Source organism: Megalops cyprinoides, chromosome 23, assembly GCF_013368585.1.
Source record: "Megalops cyprinoides isolate fMegCyp1 chromosome 23, fMegCyp1.pri, whole genome shotgun sequence".
NCBI lineage: Eukaryota > Metazoa > Chordata > Actinopteri > Elopiformes > Megalopidae > Megalops > Megalops cyprinoides.
In genome coordinates, this window is record NC_050605.1 from 6,748,089 (window position 1) to 6,768,533 (window position 20,445).

A 20,445-nucleotide genomic window follows, 5' to 3' on the forward strand; every position below is an offset into this window, starting at 1 on the left:
GGGGGGTCATTCTGGCTGGTTATCCGAATCATGTTTGAACTTTATCGAGGTTTGAACCTGTATGTCCCCTGAACCTTTCAGATTTGTGAGGATCTCTCTCTATACGCTTTACTGAAGACAGGCTGTTTGAAATGGGAGCGCATCTACAGCCCTCTACGTTAATGACATCTACAACCTGAAATCTAATCAGTTACAGGGGACACATAACTGACACTAATTTAACACACTTGGTCCTGGACTAGCTATCTATCTCACCCCTCCCCAGACCCCACAGTCCCTGAGTAGGGTGTATTGCCTTACGTCCCATTAGGGAGTGCCTCGCTCTGTTTCATCCCAAAGTGTGGGTTCAGCGACTGCGCTGGGATCAGTCCATTGTGTACTGTGATCTCGCTGGGGTGAGTGTGTGTGTAGCATGACTGTAATGGGCTGAGTATATGTGTACAGTGACTACATAGGATAATTGTCTGTGTCTCCCGGCTGTACTGGGGTGCATATTTGTGTGTAAAGACTTTACAGGGATAAGTGTGTGTTTAGTAACTATACCTAGGTATTGACTGAGTTTATTTGGATGACAGTGTTTGTTTAGTGATTGAACTGGGGAGTGTGTGTGTGTATTCGGTGATTTTACTTGGGCATTGACTTTTTAGTTGACGTTTTAGTTGGTGAGTATGTGTCTTTACTGTCTGTGCTGGTGTCAGTATGTCTATTTAATGCTTGTGCTGGGCAAAGTGTGTGTGTTAAGTAACAGTACATGGATGAGTATGTTCCTTACAAGACTGTGAGAGAAGTTTGGTGACTTTGCTGGGTTGAGTATGTGTTTACTGTCTCTGAGGGGTGAGTGTGTTTGTTTAGTGATTTTACTTGGGTGTGTACATGCGTTAACTGAGTTTGAGGGGCTGTGAGTTTGATCTTAATGACTAACTAAGGTGCTAAGGTATATGTGCTTGGTGTTTGCAGTAGGATGAGTGTGTGCGCAGGGATTAGGGTGTGTGCTTAGCGACCGTGCTGGGATGAGAGTGTGTGCTTAGTGACCGCTAGGGTAAGAGTTTGTGCTTAGTGACTGTGCTGGGATGAGTCTATGGGCTAAGTGACTGTGCTGGGATTAGGGTGTGTGTTTGGTAACTGGGTTAAGGTGAGTGTGTGTGCTTAGTGACTGGGGTGAGTATGCTTGTTGGCAGTGCGGTCCACAGAAAAATGTTGGTGTGATATGCAGTCTAGACAGCACAGGACCTGCATGTAGCAATGTGATCGGGGATGCTCTGTGACTCTCTAGGCGAAATGCAGAGGTTTTTCAACGACCCATGTTTCGACCCGGGGGCAGAGTGATACAGTCTTCTTTTGTACCATCTCTGGAGTTATTAATCCGGTATGAGGTCTGAATGAATCGGGGCAACGCGCGGTTACAGTGCTAATTCACCGCCCCACTGTTTGTGTCTCTTCTAATTAAGGCAGAGTCATGGCGCAGTCTGTTCCATATTACACTCCGCGTCCCCTCCCCGGAGGGCCAAAGGGGGGAGAGCCTTAGCCCCAGGTTCACTTTAATTGTTTTTTTCCTTGAAGTGCAGAGTGTGGGCGGAGCATGCTAATTCCGGTGGGGGGTTACCGTGGCAGCTACAGTCCGCGGGGGCCGTACAATGGGAAGGGGTCGGGGTTGTTGATTTAAACCACACCTTCCCAGCATTCCAGCCCAAGACACAATGGCCTTTGTTATCCTACACTACTTTTCTTACACCCCCCCCCCTCCCCGACTCAATGACCTGCTAACTCTCTGGCTCGCACTGAATCTGCTTCTGAGAACAGGCACACGCGTGGATAGAAACACACACAAGCACATATACACACACCCAATGATAGGCACCAAACGCACACATCATGAGATGCTTCCACTGATGTATCACCCAATCAGTGGGGCTCAGACTAGGGATCCGCTATACATCCGCGCGCTAATTAAAACCATCCTTTTCCACGCGCGAGCGAAAAAATCAACAGCCTTAATTATGTTAATGAGCGCCAACTTCCTTTATATTCCCACGCAAAACAAAGCAAACGGTATCAAATGACGCCGCTTGTTAACGAGGTCGTCAGTCAATATCCGCTAATCACACGTGGGTCATTTCTCCGTGGCGAGGCGCAGACAGAGACCCGAGCAATTTCTCCACTGCGAGATGGAGATAAAGATCGGAGGCGACGGTGATGGAGGCGCGGACGTGACCGCAGCGGCCTCGCTCACCCCGTCCACCACCCCCCTTCCCACCGTTACAGCTTCCTTTACCGCCAAGGTTTTCCTTATCCATCACTGCCGGGGTTCACCATATCTCTGATTCGCTCTGCAGTGTTATCATGCCATACTCACAAAGTAACACCTAATAGCCACCCCCCATTTCTAATGAGACAGCACTCATAAAGAAACATGGGTTAACCTGGATTCTTCTCTTTCCTTTGCAGTGCAATACAGCAGCAGGAAAGCTGTAGAGGAATGAAGACTGGAGAACCTGAAGACCAGTAGGTACACATGAACTCATGGGCATAGGTGTGCGGTGGCGTGGGTTTCCCCTAAATATCGATAGAATGTAATTAACTAACTACACTGTAATGCAACATTTACAAGAATGGCAACAGCAGCATTCCCCTCGATGTTAAGGTGAAATTTAAGCTCCTCTAGGTCCTTTCACTCCATGCATATGTACTGGAGCATACGGAGCTGTAATGGGCACATTGGCACAGTACATACAGGAGCCTACTGGCACACAAATAACACTGCTGGCCTCTTAAATTGAGCAGCTTATTGAGGCGATGCAGGCGCACAGCGCACTCCATCAAATAAGAGAGTAATTATTCAGTCCTTCAATGGAAATTAATTCCAGCGTTACCAAATTATTAATGTCTCTCACCTGCAGAAACCTCACCTGGCCCATAGAGAGAGTGGAGAGTTCGGATCATGATCAAGAGCAAGTCAGAGATGAAGTCGAATTAAATTAGTATGGAAGGAAATTTACAGAGTCCTCACTGCCCGCGATAACACACATGCGCTCTGTTCGGAGAGTGCAATGCGTTCTGAGTGATCCAGCACTGTACTACTCATTACAGAAAAACAGCAGAAAAAATGCCGCTGCTTCACTAGGGAGAAACGGGTGATAAGACGATCGTTTCAAGAGGACATTGTTGGAGCAACCATTTAACTCCCGTTTAATGAGAGTGTTTTTCTTAATGAACGTTAAGGCTGGGAGAGGAGACATCAAACGGATCTGATACCAGAGCTACGTTTGATGAAAGGATTCTGATCTTTTGGTTGCGGGTCATTTGCAGGGAGATTAAAGAAGATGTCACTTGTCTGCTGTTTTCACTGCCTCTCGCTTCTTGCGAGAGCATTCTCGTAGTGTTGTCACTCGTGCAGTAAGACCTCCAGGACTCAGGGTGGTGCTGTCTTAGATGGGGTCGTTAGTATTTGCCAAATGGTGGCATGTTTCAGGCAAGGTTAATAGCTACTTGGCAGGTTGGGTGTGTATTCCAGACAGGGTGAATGCCTATTTTGCAGATAAGGGGGTGGATTTTAGATTTTGCGCTCACAGTGTGGCATTGGGAGAAAATTTAAACCATCCCATCTCTCCACCTCTCCGTGAACGACAACTTTTTTCCCCCATCTCTTTCTCTTGCCTTTCCTCTCCACCATCCTCCCTCCCAACCTCCTTCCCTCCATCCCTCTCCACCCCTTTAACTCTCTCTCGCTCCCTCGTTCCCCCACCCCTGGTCTTGTTTGATGTGATAAAAAGCATGTTGCCTAACACTCTGCAGGCTGTTTAATTTGGTCTCATCAGATGAAAACAAACTCTGTGTGTCACGTTTCAGCCCCTCTGCCTCTCGCGCTGCTCCTGTGTGCACAGGAGGCCCATGGCTGAATGTGTGATTGGAGACCCCCCCCTCTCTTAATTGTGTTGTAAATTACCTTTGCTCTGTATTAGGCCCTGCCAGTCCATCAGGGCTGTGTGTGTGTGTGTGTGTTAGTTGGCCGGGTGGGGGGGGGGGGTTTGGGGGGGGGGGGGGGGGGGGGGGGGGGGGGGGGGGTCAGTGTTTGATGTGAGCTCCGTTCAGAGCCGCTCTGTATGCATTAGCGTGAGCGGGATCATTATGTGTCCTGTGTATTTGAGTCATTTTTATTTAAGATCGCAGACAATGGGCAGCTGATTGAGGGAAACAGGAGGGAGACAATGGTGGTCTGTGACAGACAATGCAGCACCATTCCTCCAGCTCTGCTTTAGAAGGGCCCGGCGCATTGGGCCCGGAGAAAACACGCTGCTTAGGAGGAGGAATATTTTGCCGTGGTATGTCATTATTTTGCAAATTTCTATTATCTCATCATGTTGTCTTCATTGTAATTGCAGCTAATTAGGAGGCTGGTTAGAGCCCGGCTTTGAGGCTGGCTTTTCTGTGAAAGGAGCCCACCGATTCCCGCTCCACACGAGAGGAGGCAGAGAAAGGGGAGATTAATCTGGTTACCTTGGCGACACTCGCTTCCATCTGCGGAGAACAATGCATTTTTGTTTCCTTGGATCAGTTCAGATCAACAGAACGTGGTTCCCCTCCGTAACAATGCTGAATTCTTTTTAACTGCCCCCCCCCCCCTCCACCCCCACCACCCCCTCGCCCCCCCGTCACCCGTTCCCCCTCACCCCCGTCCTCCTGTTTCTCCGTTCTCCCCTTTCCTCTTCGTCCGGTCTCTCGGTCTCCCTCTGTCCCTCTGTACATCCCTCTCTAGCTCAGCTGGGCCATGAGCGCTCTCAGGATCCCTCTCAGGATCGGTGGACAAAAGAAGAAAAGCGCAGGGGTTGTCGGAGCCGTGACCTTTGACCTTGTGGCACAGAGCAGAAAGGTTCACCTCCAAATGCCCATCCTTTGAAAACCACTCAATAATAATACAGCCAGTTCTCCACAGGGCTCCGCAATCTGTTTCTTAGAACAACTTTAATATACAGTACATTCAGAGTCTCTTACAACAGGGGACAGGGGCTGTGACTCAATGGAGGACAAAAGTGAACTGTGTCTCCTCAATAGTGCAGGACTGAATCTCACTATGGCTCTCCTACAGCACCGATCATAACTGTACATAACTGAGTGTCTTACAGTAGAGGACAGAAGTGGACTCCGAATTAGCTTTGGCAGAGGACGGGGGTTCTTTTGTTTCCTTTGTCAGAAACATGGTACCTCCAACATTACACATGACTCCATGTTGCTGTAAGAACTCTGTGAGGTTGGATTGAAGCAGAACAAGGGCCCTCTCCATCTGGTGTTCTCTCAGCACTCTGGAGAGATCCACACAGTGCAGATACAACTGGAAACATCCTTCTCACTGCGTATCTCGCACACCCATACACACACACTTACACACACACACTTACACACACACACACTTACACACACACTTATACACACACACACACACACACACACACACACACACACACACACACACACACATATAGATACACACATACACACACGCACACTTGCACACTTGTGCATACACTCAAACACACACACATGTCCACATGCATACACACATGCACATGGAGAGAGAGATATATATATATTCACACACAAACACACGCATTTCCATATATTTATACACACACATTCACACATGCACAGAATGACACATTTATATATGTGCATACACATCCACATGCTCACAAAATAAACACACACACACACAGACACATTCAAATATAGTTTTTCTGCACCTGTTTCTTTTTTCTGTCTTCTGTCTTCCTGCTGTTTTCCATTTTGAAAGCGGTTAAGTTGCTCATTTGAAAATCCCCTGAAAAAATAACTTCAAACAGGCTTCTACCGAGCAATATCCAAACTTAGGCTTTACTCCTGTGTGAAGAACTTAGAGCATCTTGGACAGAAGAAAGACATCTCTCTGGTACCGGTACCAGCACGTGTACTTATCTTTGTGGAGGATTTCCTGTTGCGTTTAATGTTTAGTCAAAGTAAGGGGCTGATGGGACACTCCAATTCCACATGTCATCTCTGTCCAAATCACTTCAAAGATAAGCCCCGTGCCAGATACTTACGCCTTTCTTCTCTCGCTAACTTTCACCGGCGCCAGAAAATCAGCATCTTGATACGAAACATTTTCGAAAAAGGCTGCACAATTTCACTTTCAACAGCGACTGCCTTTTCCCAATGCAAACATCTGCTTCATGTTTGCGCCTGTTCTTTTTTTCCACTTCAAACTCAAAGCGGGATTCAGAGAAAAGAGGAAGAGCATCACTCATTAATCCAGCCCTGCTATCTACCGATTCATTCAGTCACATATATAACACGCGGGTCCAGCATTACTGGCACAATGACATTGTGCTCCGACTCTCTGGTGCTCCAAGCTGGCTCCGATATTATAATCCGGCTTTAAGTCTTTAGCCCCGACCAGTTTATCGCTGGCTTGTGGTTGAACCCCAAGGTGGTTCCTCTTGTCTGGGGAATCGCTGCCAGATTTCCTACTTGGATCCAAACCCTGTTATTATACAATTGCGTGCATTGCTCACATTTGTATAATAGCTGGGTTTGGATGCGGCTTCATTCAAGCGCTTCCCCTCGTGGCTGTTGGAGGTCGTGGCCGGGAGTTTGGGGCGACGCCCGTCCCGTGGCTGCCGAAAGCGGGGCGCACTTCAGACGTGTGGTCGCCGCCCTGAGAGAGAGCGACCGGGCGCTAAAGGCCGCGTCGGGTGTCCTCCAGGAAATGTTGCTGATTGATTTTAGCGGAAACTCACCTGCAGCTGCTCAGGCTCAGGTTGCCAGACTGTCGAGAGCGGCCTCACCTGTCTGTTCAGTCCTTCAAATAATAACGAGAAAACATCGCAACACTTATTATAGTGTCTGTTTTTTAGCACTCAACTTCTGATGTCACGACTTGAGCATCTGTTGTGCGAGCTGGCTCATGACACCCCTTTTCTACTGTAGAGCTGGAACCAGGCTGGCTCATTAAAACACTTTTCCAATACATCTGGCTCATCGTAGCCCTCTTCCATTGTAGAGCTGGAACCAGCTTGGCTTAAGCTGGAGTTAAAGCTTGTCGAGCCGGTGCAGCACAATTGATTTTCGGTTTCATTAGCTTCAAGTGCAGGTGTGGCGCAGGACGTTGATACATTTGTAAATTCCTGCGTTGTGCAGGTTGGTGTTGCAGGCCCACTGAATCCCTCAGAAGAGACAAAGAGTCAAACTAAGTGGCAACAACGGCAGGGCTCTAATCATTCTCACCCCCGAGCTTGCCTGAAAGCGAAAGAGAGCCAGTGATCAGTGGTGTCGGTCTTCTTCTTTGTTCGTTTCTGCAATTTTTAGCGCCGACGGAAGCGATGCAGTCACTCATCTCGCCAGCTCCGCCCACAGCTCACTCAGAAGTAGGCCAGCACCAGTGAAGACAGTGGGCTGAGCTGGCACAGGTCTCACTCGGCTCCGCGAAAACACGACAATGGAAATCCACCCAGGGCCTGAACGCAGAAAGCCAGCCTAGCTCCATGTTCACAGTGCTGAAAGGGTATCCAGTCTGTATGCCTTGCAGGTAGTCTGGGATATACATGATTAACAGATTACCTATAAGATCCATAAGATCTTATTTATTACCTATACGATTATGTCATATAGAACTGGATGGCTCCCTGTTAAACTGTGCCATAAAGAGTAACATGATCCTCTTTTGGACTGTGGTGTACAGCAACGGATGGTCACTGTTAAACTCAGCTGTGCAAGACTCATATTGTGCTGCACAGGGCTCTGTTAGGCTGTGCTGTTCAGGAATATCCATTAGACTTGGCTGTACAGGACTTATTAGGCTGTGCTGTTCAGGACTGTACAGAATGTGCTGTAGAGGGCTGGATGAGTTGTCTCCTGTTAGAGGCAGAATGGATCTGGAGACGGAGACTGAGTATGTGTCTGATTTGGCTGCAAACAGAGACCCCCCCCCAGACCCTGGGGCCAAATCTGATCTGAACTGACAGGGTGGGGGAGGGCATCAACAACAATGGGACAGTATAGATTGCGCTGTGCCAAGCGTGGCATTGTGTTCACAAGAAGACGCAGAACTCAGACGTAGATCTGCATTATCAACAGATCACAATAATAAAGGCAATGAGGATGATGATGGTAATGCACAACTATGTTATTATTGCAACTGGAAGAACTGTATGTATGTGTATGTATGATATATATAATGTGTGTGTGTGTCTGTGTTTCTGTGTGTATACATATATATGTGTGTGTATATACATATACACACACACTCACACCCACACACACGTGTAATTAGTGCTGGGTATGATCCCTGTATATTCTGTACATCTGCCCTGGGAGGCCCTCAGCCTCTAGGAGGAGTGTGGGGTGATCTGGGGGTGAAGAGCAGAAAACCCTCTACATCACAGAAGGAATAAATGAATGAAATAAATAAGCTGGAATAAAAACAGGGGGAATGAAGTGCCCTTAATGGAGTGCGGGAACAGGAGGGAGAAAAGGGGCGGGGTCAGACGACATCCTGCCCAGTTTCCCGGGCCGCCAGTGGGAGGAGATGCCAGGGAGATGCCAGGGCTGTGTGTAGTGCGGCGGGGAAGCGTGCGGCACGGTGGTGGCATTGTTCCCGCGCGCAGTCCGAGGGACAATGCCCCCTCTGCCATCTGCATCCCCTCCCCCTCCCCCCGCTCCTCCCGCACATCGCTGGGTGGGCTTAACCATCTGCGTGCCAGTGTGCGCTCGCTGGCACAGAGAGAGAGAGAGAGAGAGAGAGAGAGAGAGAGAGAGGAGAGAGAGAGAGAGAGAAGGAGAGAGCGAGGGGGGGGAAGAGAGGGAAAGAAAGAGAGGGGGAGAGGGAGGTGAGGGGGAGTTTATTTTGAATTTTTAAAGTAGTTTATTGAATAGCTGTCAAAAAGAACAGACATAAACATGAAGGAAAAATAAGCGACAGTCCTAACCTCCCCCACGAATACACCCCCACACAAAACAGCACTGGGTCAAACATATCAAGCGGCTTCCACACACTAACATAATTCCATTAGTGAAACGCTGATAAAGTCAAAACCCAAGAATTCCCCTTCTTAACCTCTAAGAACACTGCTCTGTAGCTGTAGTGGAAACAGGCAGGTCCTTATGGGCTGCCCCAGCAACCTGGGCTCTGTGGGCCAATAGGAGATCAGAGGTCATGCCCAAATCTTGCCAGCCAATGAAGGGTCTTAGTTCAGACCTGTGGTCTGCAGGCAAATTGGAGGTGACAGATAACACGTGCTTTGGCTTTATGTATATACAAATACATACAGGCGCGTTAGTACGGTACACAAGTCCCAGTTTTGAAGATGATTATGTATGGAGCATGAGCCTTGTTGAGCTGAATGGGGGTGTTGGAGTATAACTGGTTTATTGATGGTGCTTGGCTCAGACCGTGGCAGGAGTCCAGCTGGCCGGTGCCCCTTTCTTCTTCTCCAGCGCCCCTGGCTGGGAGCAGCTCTTTGTCTCTTCGTCACTGGCTGCTTCTGGTGACTGTGGTGAACCTGGCAGGGGAGCCAAGGGGTGTCCCTCTCTCCCTGCCCGCTCCTCTCGCCCCCCTTTTATGGTGCTGAACCCTCAGTCTTTCACTCGCAGGGGAGGCAGAGACAAGATGGACAAGATTGGCCGCAGGGTCAAGAGTTTATTTCACAGCTTTTTCCCCAATTCACTGCATCGGGCAATAGCTAAAACTATAAACAGCACCTGATTGGCTGCAGTAGGGCAAAGGATTCTCATATAGACAGCATCTGATTGGCTGCAGCAGGGCAGAGGGTAATGCTATAAACACCCTGATTGGCTGCAACAGGGCAAAGGGTAATGCTATAAACAGCACCTGATTGGCTGCAGTAGGGCAAAGGATACTCATACAGGCAGCACCTGATTGGCAACGATAACCGTAGATAGTCTGCGATTTGCTGCTGCAGAGCAGACAATGGCACTGCATCAGCTCCCTCTCCTTCAGAAGGTATCTGTCACTCTGTAGGTGTACTTCATGGCAAGGAACAGGCATGTCACCAATCACACCACCAGCCATCTGCTGTGGCATCCTGTACCTTCATTATCACATCACTCAAGCACCCTTGAATCCAGTTTAGAATAGAATCAGCCTAGAAAAACAAAGGCCTTTTTTATCCTGTAAGCACTGGTCATAGGTCTGAGGTTCACTCCTGAAAGGTCAGTGAAACATTTTCTGTTTGCACAGTTGTCATATATAGGGAAGCACACAGTACTGGTAGACAAAACGGCACAATTTTTTTTTTTTGAAGCACAGCAAGTCCTCTGCTCAATGCTTGATAGCCTTGAGTTATTCATTAAACACGAGTCAGTAGTTCTATGGCTCCTGACAAAAACGCTGTCAGTTTGATGTAACACATTGGCAAATATGAGGAAACAATCATTTTTAAAGGAGGAAGAGTAAAGAAAAAAAGCCCTGTGGTTTTTTTTTTTCATTTTGTTGTTTTTTTTGTTGAAAGAGGGCACCGGCAATGTATGTCACAATCACAGTGGCGAGATCATTCGACACCATCAAAGCGCTGGTTAAAGACAGACCTGTCCCCAGGTTGAGCGCGGGCACTAAACCGGCAGAAAGAAAGGCTGAAAAACTGTCGTCCTTCCACCGGGTCTCTTCAGAAATAATGCTATTCCTTTCAGCTCCATAATCTGAGCGCCGCTGTCAGCACAGGGACCTTGTGCATAAACATGTGCTCTTAGATGCCGTTGCGCGGAAGCCGCCAAAAACCCATTCGCCCGGAGATGGAGGCGAGCGTCCTGGGGGCTTTTTGCCGTAAACCGTTTAAGGAGAAAAAAAAAAAAACCAACACGTAAACTTTAAGTAGATGCTTCAGATAGGAGTCCGCCCAGGCGTGTTGGAAAGAGCGGGGCGGCCGCCGGGGATATTGGCGCCTGGAAGCGGGGGACCATTTTAGCGGGGAATTGGGGTGTTTTATCTGCGGCGCGGGTGCGGGGTGTCGTGATTGGGGCCCCCGCCGAGCCTGGTGGGAAGCCGGAGCAGCTCTAATAGATCATGGATATCAGCCCTTTCCGTCTCCGACTCCCGCTCTCATCTCTCATCTCTCGCTCTCATCTCTCATTCATGTGGCCGCGCCGTTCGCTGGCGAGGCTCTCTCTCCATCCCTCTCTTTCTCTCTCCCCCTCTCTCCCCAGCCCTCGTCAAAGGTAATTGTTGCAGAAGTAGAAGTAAAAGTAAAAGACCACAAGCCCCCCCCCACACACACACACCCACCCCTTCTCCCTCTCCGCAGTGTTTTATTTCCAGAGGACTCTGAGGGCTTTGCGCTCCAGGTGGAGTCTCCAGGTTTGCAAGCCCCAGAAGCACCCCCTCATTCAGCGAGTTCCCCCCTCTCAGTACACAGGTGGCGAACATCAGGCCTCTGTCAGCTCGGCGGTTTGTCAGCTATCCCCTGTTCATTCACAGCACTGGTGCTGTGCAACTGGGACTCCCTCTCTGTAGCATTGGTGTCTGACTGTGACTCTGTAGCATCAGCGTGTGATGTGACTCTTTAGTATTGGTTCTGTCTGACTGTCTGGCAAAATCATGCCAACATTATTACAGATCAGTAGCTGCACAAACCACAGATTAAATTTAAGGAAACTGAAGTTTATGGTGTTTTTAAAGAAATGCTGCAAGGTATATAGTAGTAGTCAAGTAGTCAAAACAAATATGGTCACCCATGTGCTATATTTTGACCATACCCTTTTTTTTTTTTTTTTTGCAAGGTCTTATATTTAATTCTATTTTCACAGGTAGGACGTTGATACGTGTGACATCTGTACAATTTCATTAATTAATCTTAAAAATATGTTGCAGTTAAAAAAGGGACCATTTAAAGTTTTGCTAAGACAATATAGAATAACAAACAGAATAAAAATCTTTTTTTATGAAATTACATTTAACACATTTATGAAGACAGGTCTGCATATACAACACTTTGCTGTATCATCAGTAAGCAAGCAGCAGTACAGCCTTTCAAGAGCTGAGCTTGTTAACCAAAGGTTGCAGGTTTGATTCCCAGATGGAGATACAGCTGCTGCACCCTCCAGCAAGGCACTTAAACTGACTGGCTTTATGGCCTGCCCAACTCTATGAATGGATAATATGTAACAGAAGAAAAAGGTAAGCCATCAGTCTCCCTGGAGGAGTGCAACCGAGTATTACATTGTAATGTGGGTGAGCTTATGTTGTGTTTCTAGACTGTACTAAGGTCTGAACCAACCATTTATAGACCTGTTTTGACCCTGAATAGAGAATGGCAGAACAGTAGAGTGGATATTTTTGTTTTCAGGCAGGGAGATGACATCATAGCTCAGACCTTTCAAATCTGTTTGAATCACAGATACAGCCCATGATCCAACACAGAGTATACCAATAACTTTGTCTTGATAAAGAATCAAATTTGGAAAAAGCTTTCAGGTCGTTGTCTGGGGAGATACACCCTCTCACAAGTTTTAACAGTATTGCAATAAGTGTTAAATTTTCGCAGCGAGCAGGTATGGGGTATACTTGATAAAACAGAGGAAAGAAAATAACAGAGGAAATCAGACAAACCAGTTATGTTATGTTTATTGGAATGCAAAAGCTCATTCTCCTTCACCCGAGACCTGTGCGACTTTGAGTTCCTGTTGTCTGAAATGAAAAGGAGGAATGCTTTGAACTAATGATTGAACCTGGCATAAATATGGTCTCCTCTAGGCTCTTGCGCGCTGAATAGGGCTGTGTGCCCGTTACAATCAATTTTCTCCTATAAGGGCTCTCTGCAAAGCTCCACACTCGATTTAAAAGGAAAAGCTTACCATTGTTTTAATACCTCCACGCTCGTCTGTCAGAGCTCATGTGCAGCTTCTGTTGTTTCTTCACATCTTTGAGTGCGTGTGATTTCTGTAGTTTTAATACCTGTACAAGCATATGCGATTTCTTTTGCTTAGATACCAATGTCGGGCATAAGCATTTGTTTAAAATTGTTGTGGCAGTAGGGTGGGCGTGGGTGCCCAAAGCATAACAACTAAGACGCTTCTCAGTCTTTGGCTGTTACACTGCGGGATGGAGGTTACATGATCGTCCCTGTGTGTCCATCCGTGAATGGGATAACTAGGTATGGACAGACCTCTGTGAGACTTGAATGAAATGATTGTTAACATGTGGCTGAGGTATGTGCTCCACTGAGCTCCGCTGTAGTTAACCCTCGATCTGCATATGTGTCATACATATACATGCATATACATGTGTCATCGAACTCATAATCACATGTGTACATACGTGTGTCTGTTATTAACCTGCTATTCATTTTGAGAAGCAAATGAGCTAATATCTAAAGTGAATGAGAGATGTTATGAAGAGCAGTGGACAAGATAGGATTGTTTATGTTTTGTAAACTAATTAGTCATGGTTTTGAGGCAAAGCAGCTAATTTGAAACAGGTGGAGGAGCACACAAGCACAGAACCCCTGTAATTAATAAGAGTTTATGAAGTTAAGATAATGCTTGCATGGTAGTAACAGGACTCTCATGTTCAGCTTTCCACGTGACTTAAGACATCTCACATGACTCTTGACATCGCTCGACTTGTGTTCATCCATTTTATCCAGGGTGGACTCTCAGTTTCTCACTGAACACATTCTTTGAGATGTTTTTATGGTTATAGCAAATAGGGTAAGGTACCGTTCCCTGCAGTTGTATGTCAAGGGGTACAACAAGAGTGTCCTGGGATTTGACCCTGTGACCCTCCTGGGTCTGTTGCCGTGTGTCCTGACTGCTTCCTCGCACTCCTCATGTGCCTTGTTCCAACATGGTAGGAGGACCTTTTCTCCCTGTGGCCTCCGAGTCTGAAGTGTATCAGAATTCTGTATGTGTGTTACTCTGGCGTTTAGCCCTACAGCTTCTGGAAGTTGTTCCGTTCAGGTGTCGGAAGTTCAGCCGCAGATATTCTGTATATTTACCAGACATTCGACTGTGTGTGTTTCGTATTGTTTGTACCATTGTGAAAGATACTGGTATTCTAATCCACCGATTCACTACAACCATTCATTAAGGAGTGTGGTCTAAAACAAAATGTCCACAACTAGAATAGCCTCACAGATAGCACCCTTACCTTTGGTTACCAGCCAGAATCTCCTGAACAAAGAATACAGAAGTTAAATATCTGGTCTGATTATAGAACATCTGTTGTTCATACCTGTAGATCCCTAGTGAGTATCGCTCCCTGGTGATGAGATTTGAGCCCTGTAAATATCCCCAGATCTCAAGGCCTAACACTTGTCGAAATAAGGCGCTGCATAATCCGGCAGGATCAGAGGAGCAAGTGTGGTCTGCTCTCCTGCGCAGTGGACATGCAGACATGCAGCATGCAGCTTGTTCTCTCTCCACCGTTCCCTTGCGTGTTTTCTGCAGTATGTCCGTAGATGGTAGAGGGCAGGAGGGATCTTAGCGACTTCTGTCGACTGTGTGTTCGTCATCGGAAGCAGATTCTCACCCCTGATGAACCCGATACACGGACATCACAGGAGTAGCCTGCAACATTGACACAGCAGCAAACGGTCGACAATGGCCCACCAACGCGAGACCCAGAGTTTTGATGCTTGTGCGTCACAGTGCTGACCCCAGATCAGGAGAAGACTTAGAGGCTGCCGCATGACTAGCAGTTAACCGAAAACACAGTGAGACCTGGGAACCATCAGCCTGGCAGTCGGACTACAAGCATGTCAGACTCAGTGAGAGACATGCATGGGGAGGGGGGGGGGGTGTGAATGAGGGGTGATTTTAGTTCGGTGTGTATGCACAAGTCTATACGTGTGTGCAACAAAAAGCGTCAGAAGATACAATATAATGTGATCACATTATTTAATTCTTTTGTCTCTTCAGATGTTCTCTGTGCTTTCTCTCTTTCTCTTTTGAGAGTTGATTTTATCGCTGTTTGCTGCACTGAACAATATACACTCTACCACTTGTGCGTGTCCTTGACTCTGAAGTTCTATAACATTTTTTCACAGCAGACAATTAATACCTGAGGAAAGCGTCTGAATCTGGGGGAAGCAGCTCTTGTGCTGTTAATGTGGCACCGTGTCGCAGTTTTACTCTTCACAAACACGAAACTCCTCGCTTTGTGTTGTATTGGAAAAACAAGTCTCAAGGGGCAAGAAATGAAAGTGGTCGTGAAGCAGATTAAAGGTGCACTTGAAATGAACTTCAGAACTTTCTCGTAGACTTTTTGAGGCAAATGCGGTGTTGAGCTGAAATATGACTGTTCCTGAATTTCTTTCATTTTGTTCATGTGAAAAACAATTCCCGTTATTGTGACTGTATGAGAGTGTGCGGAAGCGTTCATATATGTAGTCTATGTGCGTGTATGTATTTAACTGTTAGTGGAGTTGTGCTGTGAGGTCCTGTAGTTCATGCTGAACAGACACTCGGAATGACGGTTGAGTGACACACTGTTTACAGTTTCCTCTGAAAGGCTGCTGCTGTATTTCAATCTGTCAGAGTAGCTTTTCTTTCTACAGAACAATGGCTGATTGCTTTTCTCTCTGCCATACATACCCCACACTCCTAACACTGAGTGACAGCATTAAAAGCTTTCTGCTGCTAACACTGAATACACAACCTCTCTGACTTCTGCTTCTTTTACCGTTTCTGGTGTGTGTGTGTGTATGTGTGTGTGTGTGTGTGTGTGTGTGTGTGTGTGTGTGTGCATGTCCATGTGTGTGTATGTCCGCAGAGCTGTGTCTCTGACAGCACTACCCTCTCTGAACGCACTGGTTTTGCACTGCACTGGCCCTTTAAGAGCTGCACCGAGAAGTAACAGCTTAGAGCGAGAGAGGGAGGGAGGGAGGGAGATAGAGAGAGGGAGGGTGTGAGTGTGTGTGTGAGAGAGAGAGAGAGAGCGAGAGGAACAGAGAGAGAGAGAGAGAGAGAGTCTCAGTTGTTTCAGAGGTTAGAGGATCAATAGGCTGGGCTCTTTGGAGGATCCCTCTCGCTCCTGGAGCTGCATGTTGTGCTTGGAATCCCGAGACTTAGACCTCCTCCAGCAGCATGCTCACAGACCCTGAATTACCCCCGGAGTTCACCAGGTATGTGCACTGCGAGCGACACACCGCACTGGGACACACACAGAAAGAGTACCTTCAAACAGAAAGAGTATACTGGGACTGAGAAAGTACTGGGGCAGCAAAAAAAAGGCTACACTGGGGCAAAGACAGAGAAAGAGTATTAGGACAGAGAGAAAGAGTACTGGGACAGAGACAGACTTTAGTGGGACATTGAGAATAAGACAGAGTATGAGGAGAGTCAAACAGCACAGGGACAGAGAGAAAGTACAGGGACAGAGAAAGGAGGACAGAGAGAGTGAGTGTGAATGTGAGAGACAGTGTACTTGGGACAGAGAGAGGGACTGCTGGGACAGTGGGAAAGAGAGACAGACCTGTAAGAGAAAGAGTACTGGAAGAAAGGAAGAGAGAGCGCTGAGGGTATTGGGGCAGAGAGAGAACGACAGAGTTGGTCCGTGTGCTGTCTGTGGAAAATATAGTAGTATGTTTCTGAGGCTGGATGCTGAATCAGAGTTCTTGGGCTGCGCTGTTGGTGAGAGCCAGGAGAGTTAAAAAAAAGTTAGTAGCGGGCTGCTTCATGCGTTGTGTGTGCGTGAGAGAGTGAAAGAGAGAGCAGAGTGCATTTGAGAGTGTGTATGTGTCCCGTTTCTGGCCATAGTAAATACAGTGACCATGAGAGGAGTCCGGTCGCCTCTGTGTTCAGGGCTTACAGTGACCACAGAGGCATCTGGTCATCTCTGTGTTCAGGGTTTACAGTGAACACAGAGGCATCTGGTCATCTCTGTGTTCAGGGTTTACAGTGAACACAGAAGCATCTGGTCATATCTGTGTTCAGGGCTTACAGTGACCATGGCAGCATCTGGTCGTCTCTGTGTTCAGGGCTTACAGTGACCACAGAAGCATCTGGTCATCTCTGTGTTCAGGGCTTACAGTGACCATGGAAGCATCTGGTCATCTCTGTTTTCAGGGCTTACAGTGACTTTGGTTGAGGGGAATGGCATTTTTGTGTTTGTGTACACATGTTAAAGGAGAACAGAGTCTCTGTGTGATTCACGTGTCTGTGTGAGAGTCGATGTTTAAGGTGTTCAGTGTTTCTGTGTGTTTCCAGTATTAGGTAGCTTAGTGTCTCTGTGTGTTTCCAAGTTTAAGTAGTTTAGTGTCTCTGCGTGTTCCCATGATTAAGGAGTACTGCATCTGTGTAACATTTCAGTTCAGTCTGGCAAGATAACAGAAGACAAATATGGATGTTAAATGTAACTGGAAAGAGTATTAGAAATAACAGTTTCATTACATAAAATTCAGAAAACATCAGACTATAAAAAAACTGAAACAAAAAATGTCGCAAAGGTCAAAATATCACTGTAACATTTTCAGCCCGTTTCTGATTTTTAAGTGAATTTTGTTAAAAGGAATTTTCTCTGAAATGACATCAGAGATTCTCAAATGTAAACCAACTGAAGCAGAATTTTAGCCTAATTCCTAATTCCACACAGTATATTTGATTTTTTTTTTTTAATTTTGAACAGCTGTTACTTTGGCCCTGTGATTTGTCACTGTTTTTGCGGGACATGAAAAAGTGTTGTCAGTGCCTTTGCATGTCCACACATCTGGCCCTGAGGAGGTAATAACATGGGTCTGATATTAATGCTCTAAAGGAAAGATCAGGCTTAAAACCCTGTTTTAATGCAAGCATTTTTGTTGACTTTTTTATGCGGTAAAGTAATGTTTTGCCAGATGCTAACTAATCTTTTGTTCAGAGATAAATTCCGGGGGTTTATCACTGAATTAAGAGCGCATTTAAACGCCGAAAAAAATGTGTTTTTAATAAATCATTTATCCTGCAAAGCAAAGAAGGAAAAAAGATAACAACAGCTCTGTGGAATTAAAAAAAATTAAAGGATTACACAGAGAAAAGCAGAATGTATGGAGATAAATTTAGGGATTACAATGACTTAGGAAAATGATGGTTAAAACTCTGCTTTCTAGTAATATATTCCATCAGACCATAGCTCCGTGTGTGTTAGTGCGCCCGCGAGCCTCTCTAGTCCTGACAACAGCGGCCGATGCTCTCAGCTCCTGCGTCCCTCATCTCCCTCGACCGGCAACCGCACTCCACAAGGCTGAATAAAGGAGGTCTGTATCATTATACGGCGCTGGCGAACTGGCTCAAAGAAACAGAGAGGGCAGGGGAGGGAAGGCAGGTAAAGGAAATATTTGCTTGTGGCTCCCGCGACGCGATGGAGCTGCTGTGGGAGGCCATCCACAAAAGTTTCTTTCAAAAGCTTTTTCTCTGTCTGAAGTGTGAGGAGGGAAGCAGCAAGCAGTGGTAATTGATTGACGTGATCATATGAAATAATAAGTGACGCGGTTATCAGAGAAAGATTTGTAACTTTTATCAAAATGGATCTTTGTTCTTTTAGTAAAAGTCATATTGTAAGTTTTATACAGGTAATACACATTTTAAAATATGTGAAAACAATTTAAAAATTATATAAAGTTAAAGTGCAGGAAATGGCACTAATTTCAACTTGTATTGTGTGCGGTCTTGGCAAAGCTAGCACTCTCTATAATTCTTATTTCCTGTTCAATAAGAGAATTGAGATGACAAAAACAATATCTCTAGATGGAGTAGTAATTTTACGGTTTTAAATGACTTGAATCTGAGCGCTCTATTTGTAGAATAGTAAGTAATTTTTGATCACATCTAAAGGGAATTTAACAATATATATATCATTGAAATCATTGAAATGAGAACATTTTTAAATAGAAAACTAAAATAGTTTGATTGATGTGAAGCACAGCTTGTGCATAAATAAAACTAAACCATATTCTTCCTCTTGTTGTTGTGGCTGTTGTTTTTGTTCTGAATGAAATATGTATGAAAATTTCTTGATTTCAGATGTTTTGAGATGGTGTGAAACAAGCACACTGTGGTTTTCTGAGATCGTGGGAAAAAAATGCTTCAAAAAAGTGCACGCCGATGTCAGAACCTATACGTTTTCTCAGAAAACATAGCAGCCGAAATGGGCTTACCATTAGTCGTTGACTGAAGTGGATTGAAATGTCTTTTAATTCTGATTCGATTTCTGGTTCTTTTATTCTTTGTTATCATTCTTCTTAATTTTCCAATTGTTAGCTCTAGCAGTATTAGAATTATTATCATAGTATCTGTGCCGCTCTCTTGCTTAGTGCGTCCCCCTGGTTAAATGACTGAGGCGAGAAAAGGATTCTGTGGACAAACTGACAGATTCCTTCAGGCCGGCAGGGGAGAGGAAAAGGGGGGGGGGGGGGCTCCTTTGGGTGGGCGAGTGGTGTGGGACTTTAACACTCGGCCATTTGTCTGTCTCCATTTAAATGGTAGAGTGTCGCTCGGGCACTGGTGTTACTGACCTGCTCTCTGTGCGCCCGAGCGCTGATGGAGACAGGACTCTGTCATCTCCTTCTCTCCCAGTGCATTTCTTAGTGTGTCAGTCACTGTGCCCATTCACGGCAGACTGGCCCATTGTCTGGCCCATATTGTTAGCCCTCAGAATGGGTTGATAACCGTGTCTCCATGTTAGAAAAAAAAGAGAGAAAGAAGAATACCAGAGGAGAATGCTAAGTTTCCCCCTCCTCTCCGACCTCCCCCCCCACCTCAATCTAGACCTCCCAAGGGTTGTCATCTGACCAGGCTGACCAATAAGGTGGCAGCACGGTTGTTTTGAGTTGTTTTTGGGTTGGAATGCCGGAAGGCTGAAGTTTAAATGAGAAGTTCTATTCTTCCCTGGGGTCCTTCAGGGTCTTGTCTGAGACTCGCGAGTGTCTTTCAACAAAGGTCCTTTTTCTTCAGGCTTGGTGTCTTCTGAGAATGAGGGGAAATGGAAAGAAGTCACGTGACAGCTTGGCAGAGGTTAGGGGTCAGGGCAGGTTTCTGTATCATCATTTGGAAAATTAAAACAAAACAAAATGAAAAGAAACAATATAAGGCCAATTACTAAGAGGGACAGCGGAGCAGTTTTGTCTCCAGTTTTTGGTAGGAGGAACAGAGGAACGATTTTATTGAGTGCCTGCGCCCATTTCAGCCAAGTAACAGACAGCACGTTCAATATTTATAAGGTGTTGCAGTGAAAAAGTCCATAATGAGACACTTTCTTGTGCGCGCGCGGTTGGGGAAGGCTGTGTCCGCTCGCACTGAGACACAATCACCGCTCTGTCCGTGCGGAGCTGGGAGGGGAGCTCTCAGAAAAAGAGGAGGAGCTGATCTCAGTCAGGTGGTGTGTGCTGGAGCGCAGACATGGTCGTTGCACTGAACAGCCGTGGTCATCGGGGCAGACGGCTTCTGAATGACCCTCTGTTACTGAACCTAGATGGTTGTGTGTGTGTGTGG

General features: G+C 46.3%; 1 protein-coding gene across 6 annotated transcripts in view; it reads left to right on the forward strand.

Annotated features, from left to right (window-relative positions):
- sox5 (SRY-box transcription factor 5) overlaps positions 1 to 20,445 on the forward strand; it is a 173,828-nt gene that overhangs the window by 75,227 nt on the left and 78,156 nt on the right. For 4 of the 6 annotated variants that reach the window (XM_036517681.1, XM_036517686.1, XM_036517683.1 and 1 more), the window contains exon 1: positions 15,937 to 16,103. In XM_036517681.1, coding sequence (XP_036373574.1) covers positions 16,066 to 16,103 — 38 coding nt within the window. In that variant the 5' untranslated portion in view covers positions 15,937 to 16,065. Of the gene's footprint in view, positions 1 to 2,445; positions 2,507 to 15,936; positions 16,104 to 20,445 lie in introns of those variants that run through there. The other 2 variants (XM_036517684.1, XM_036517685.1) reach the window with 2 other exon arrangements.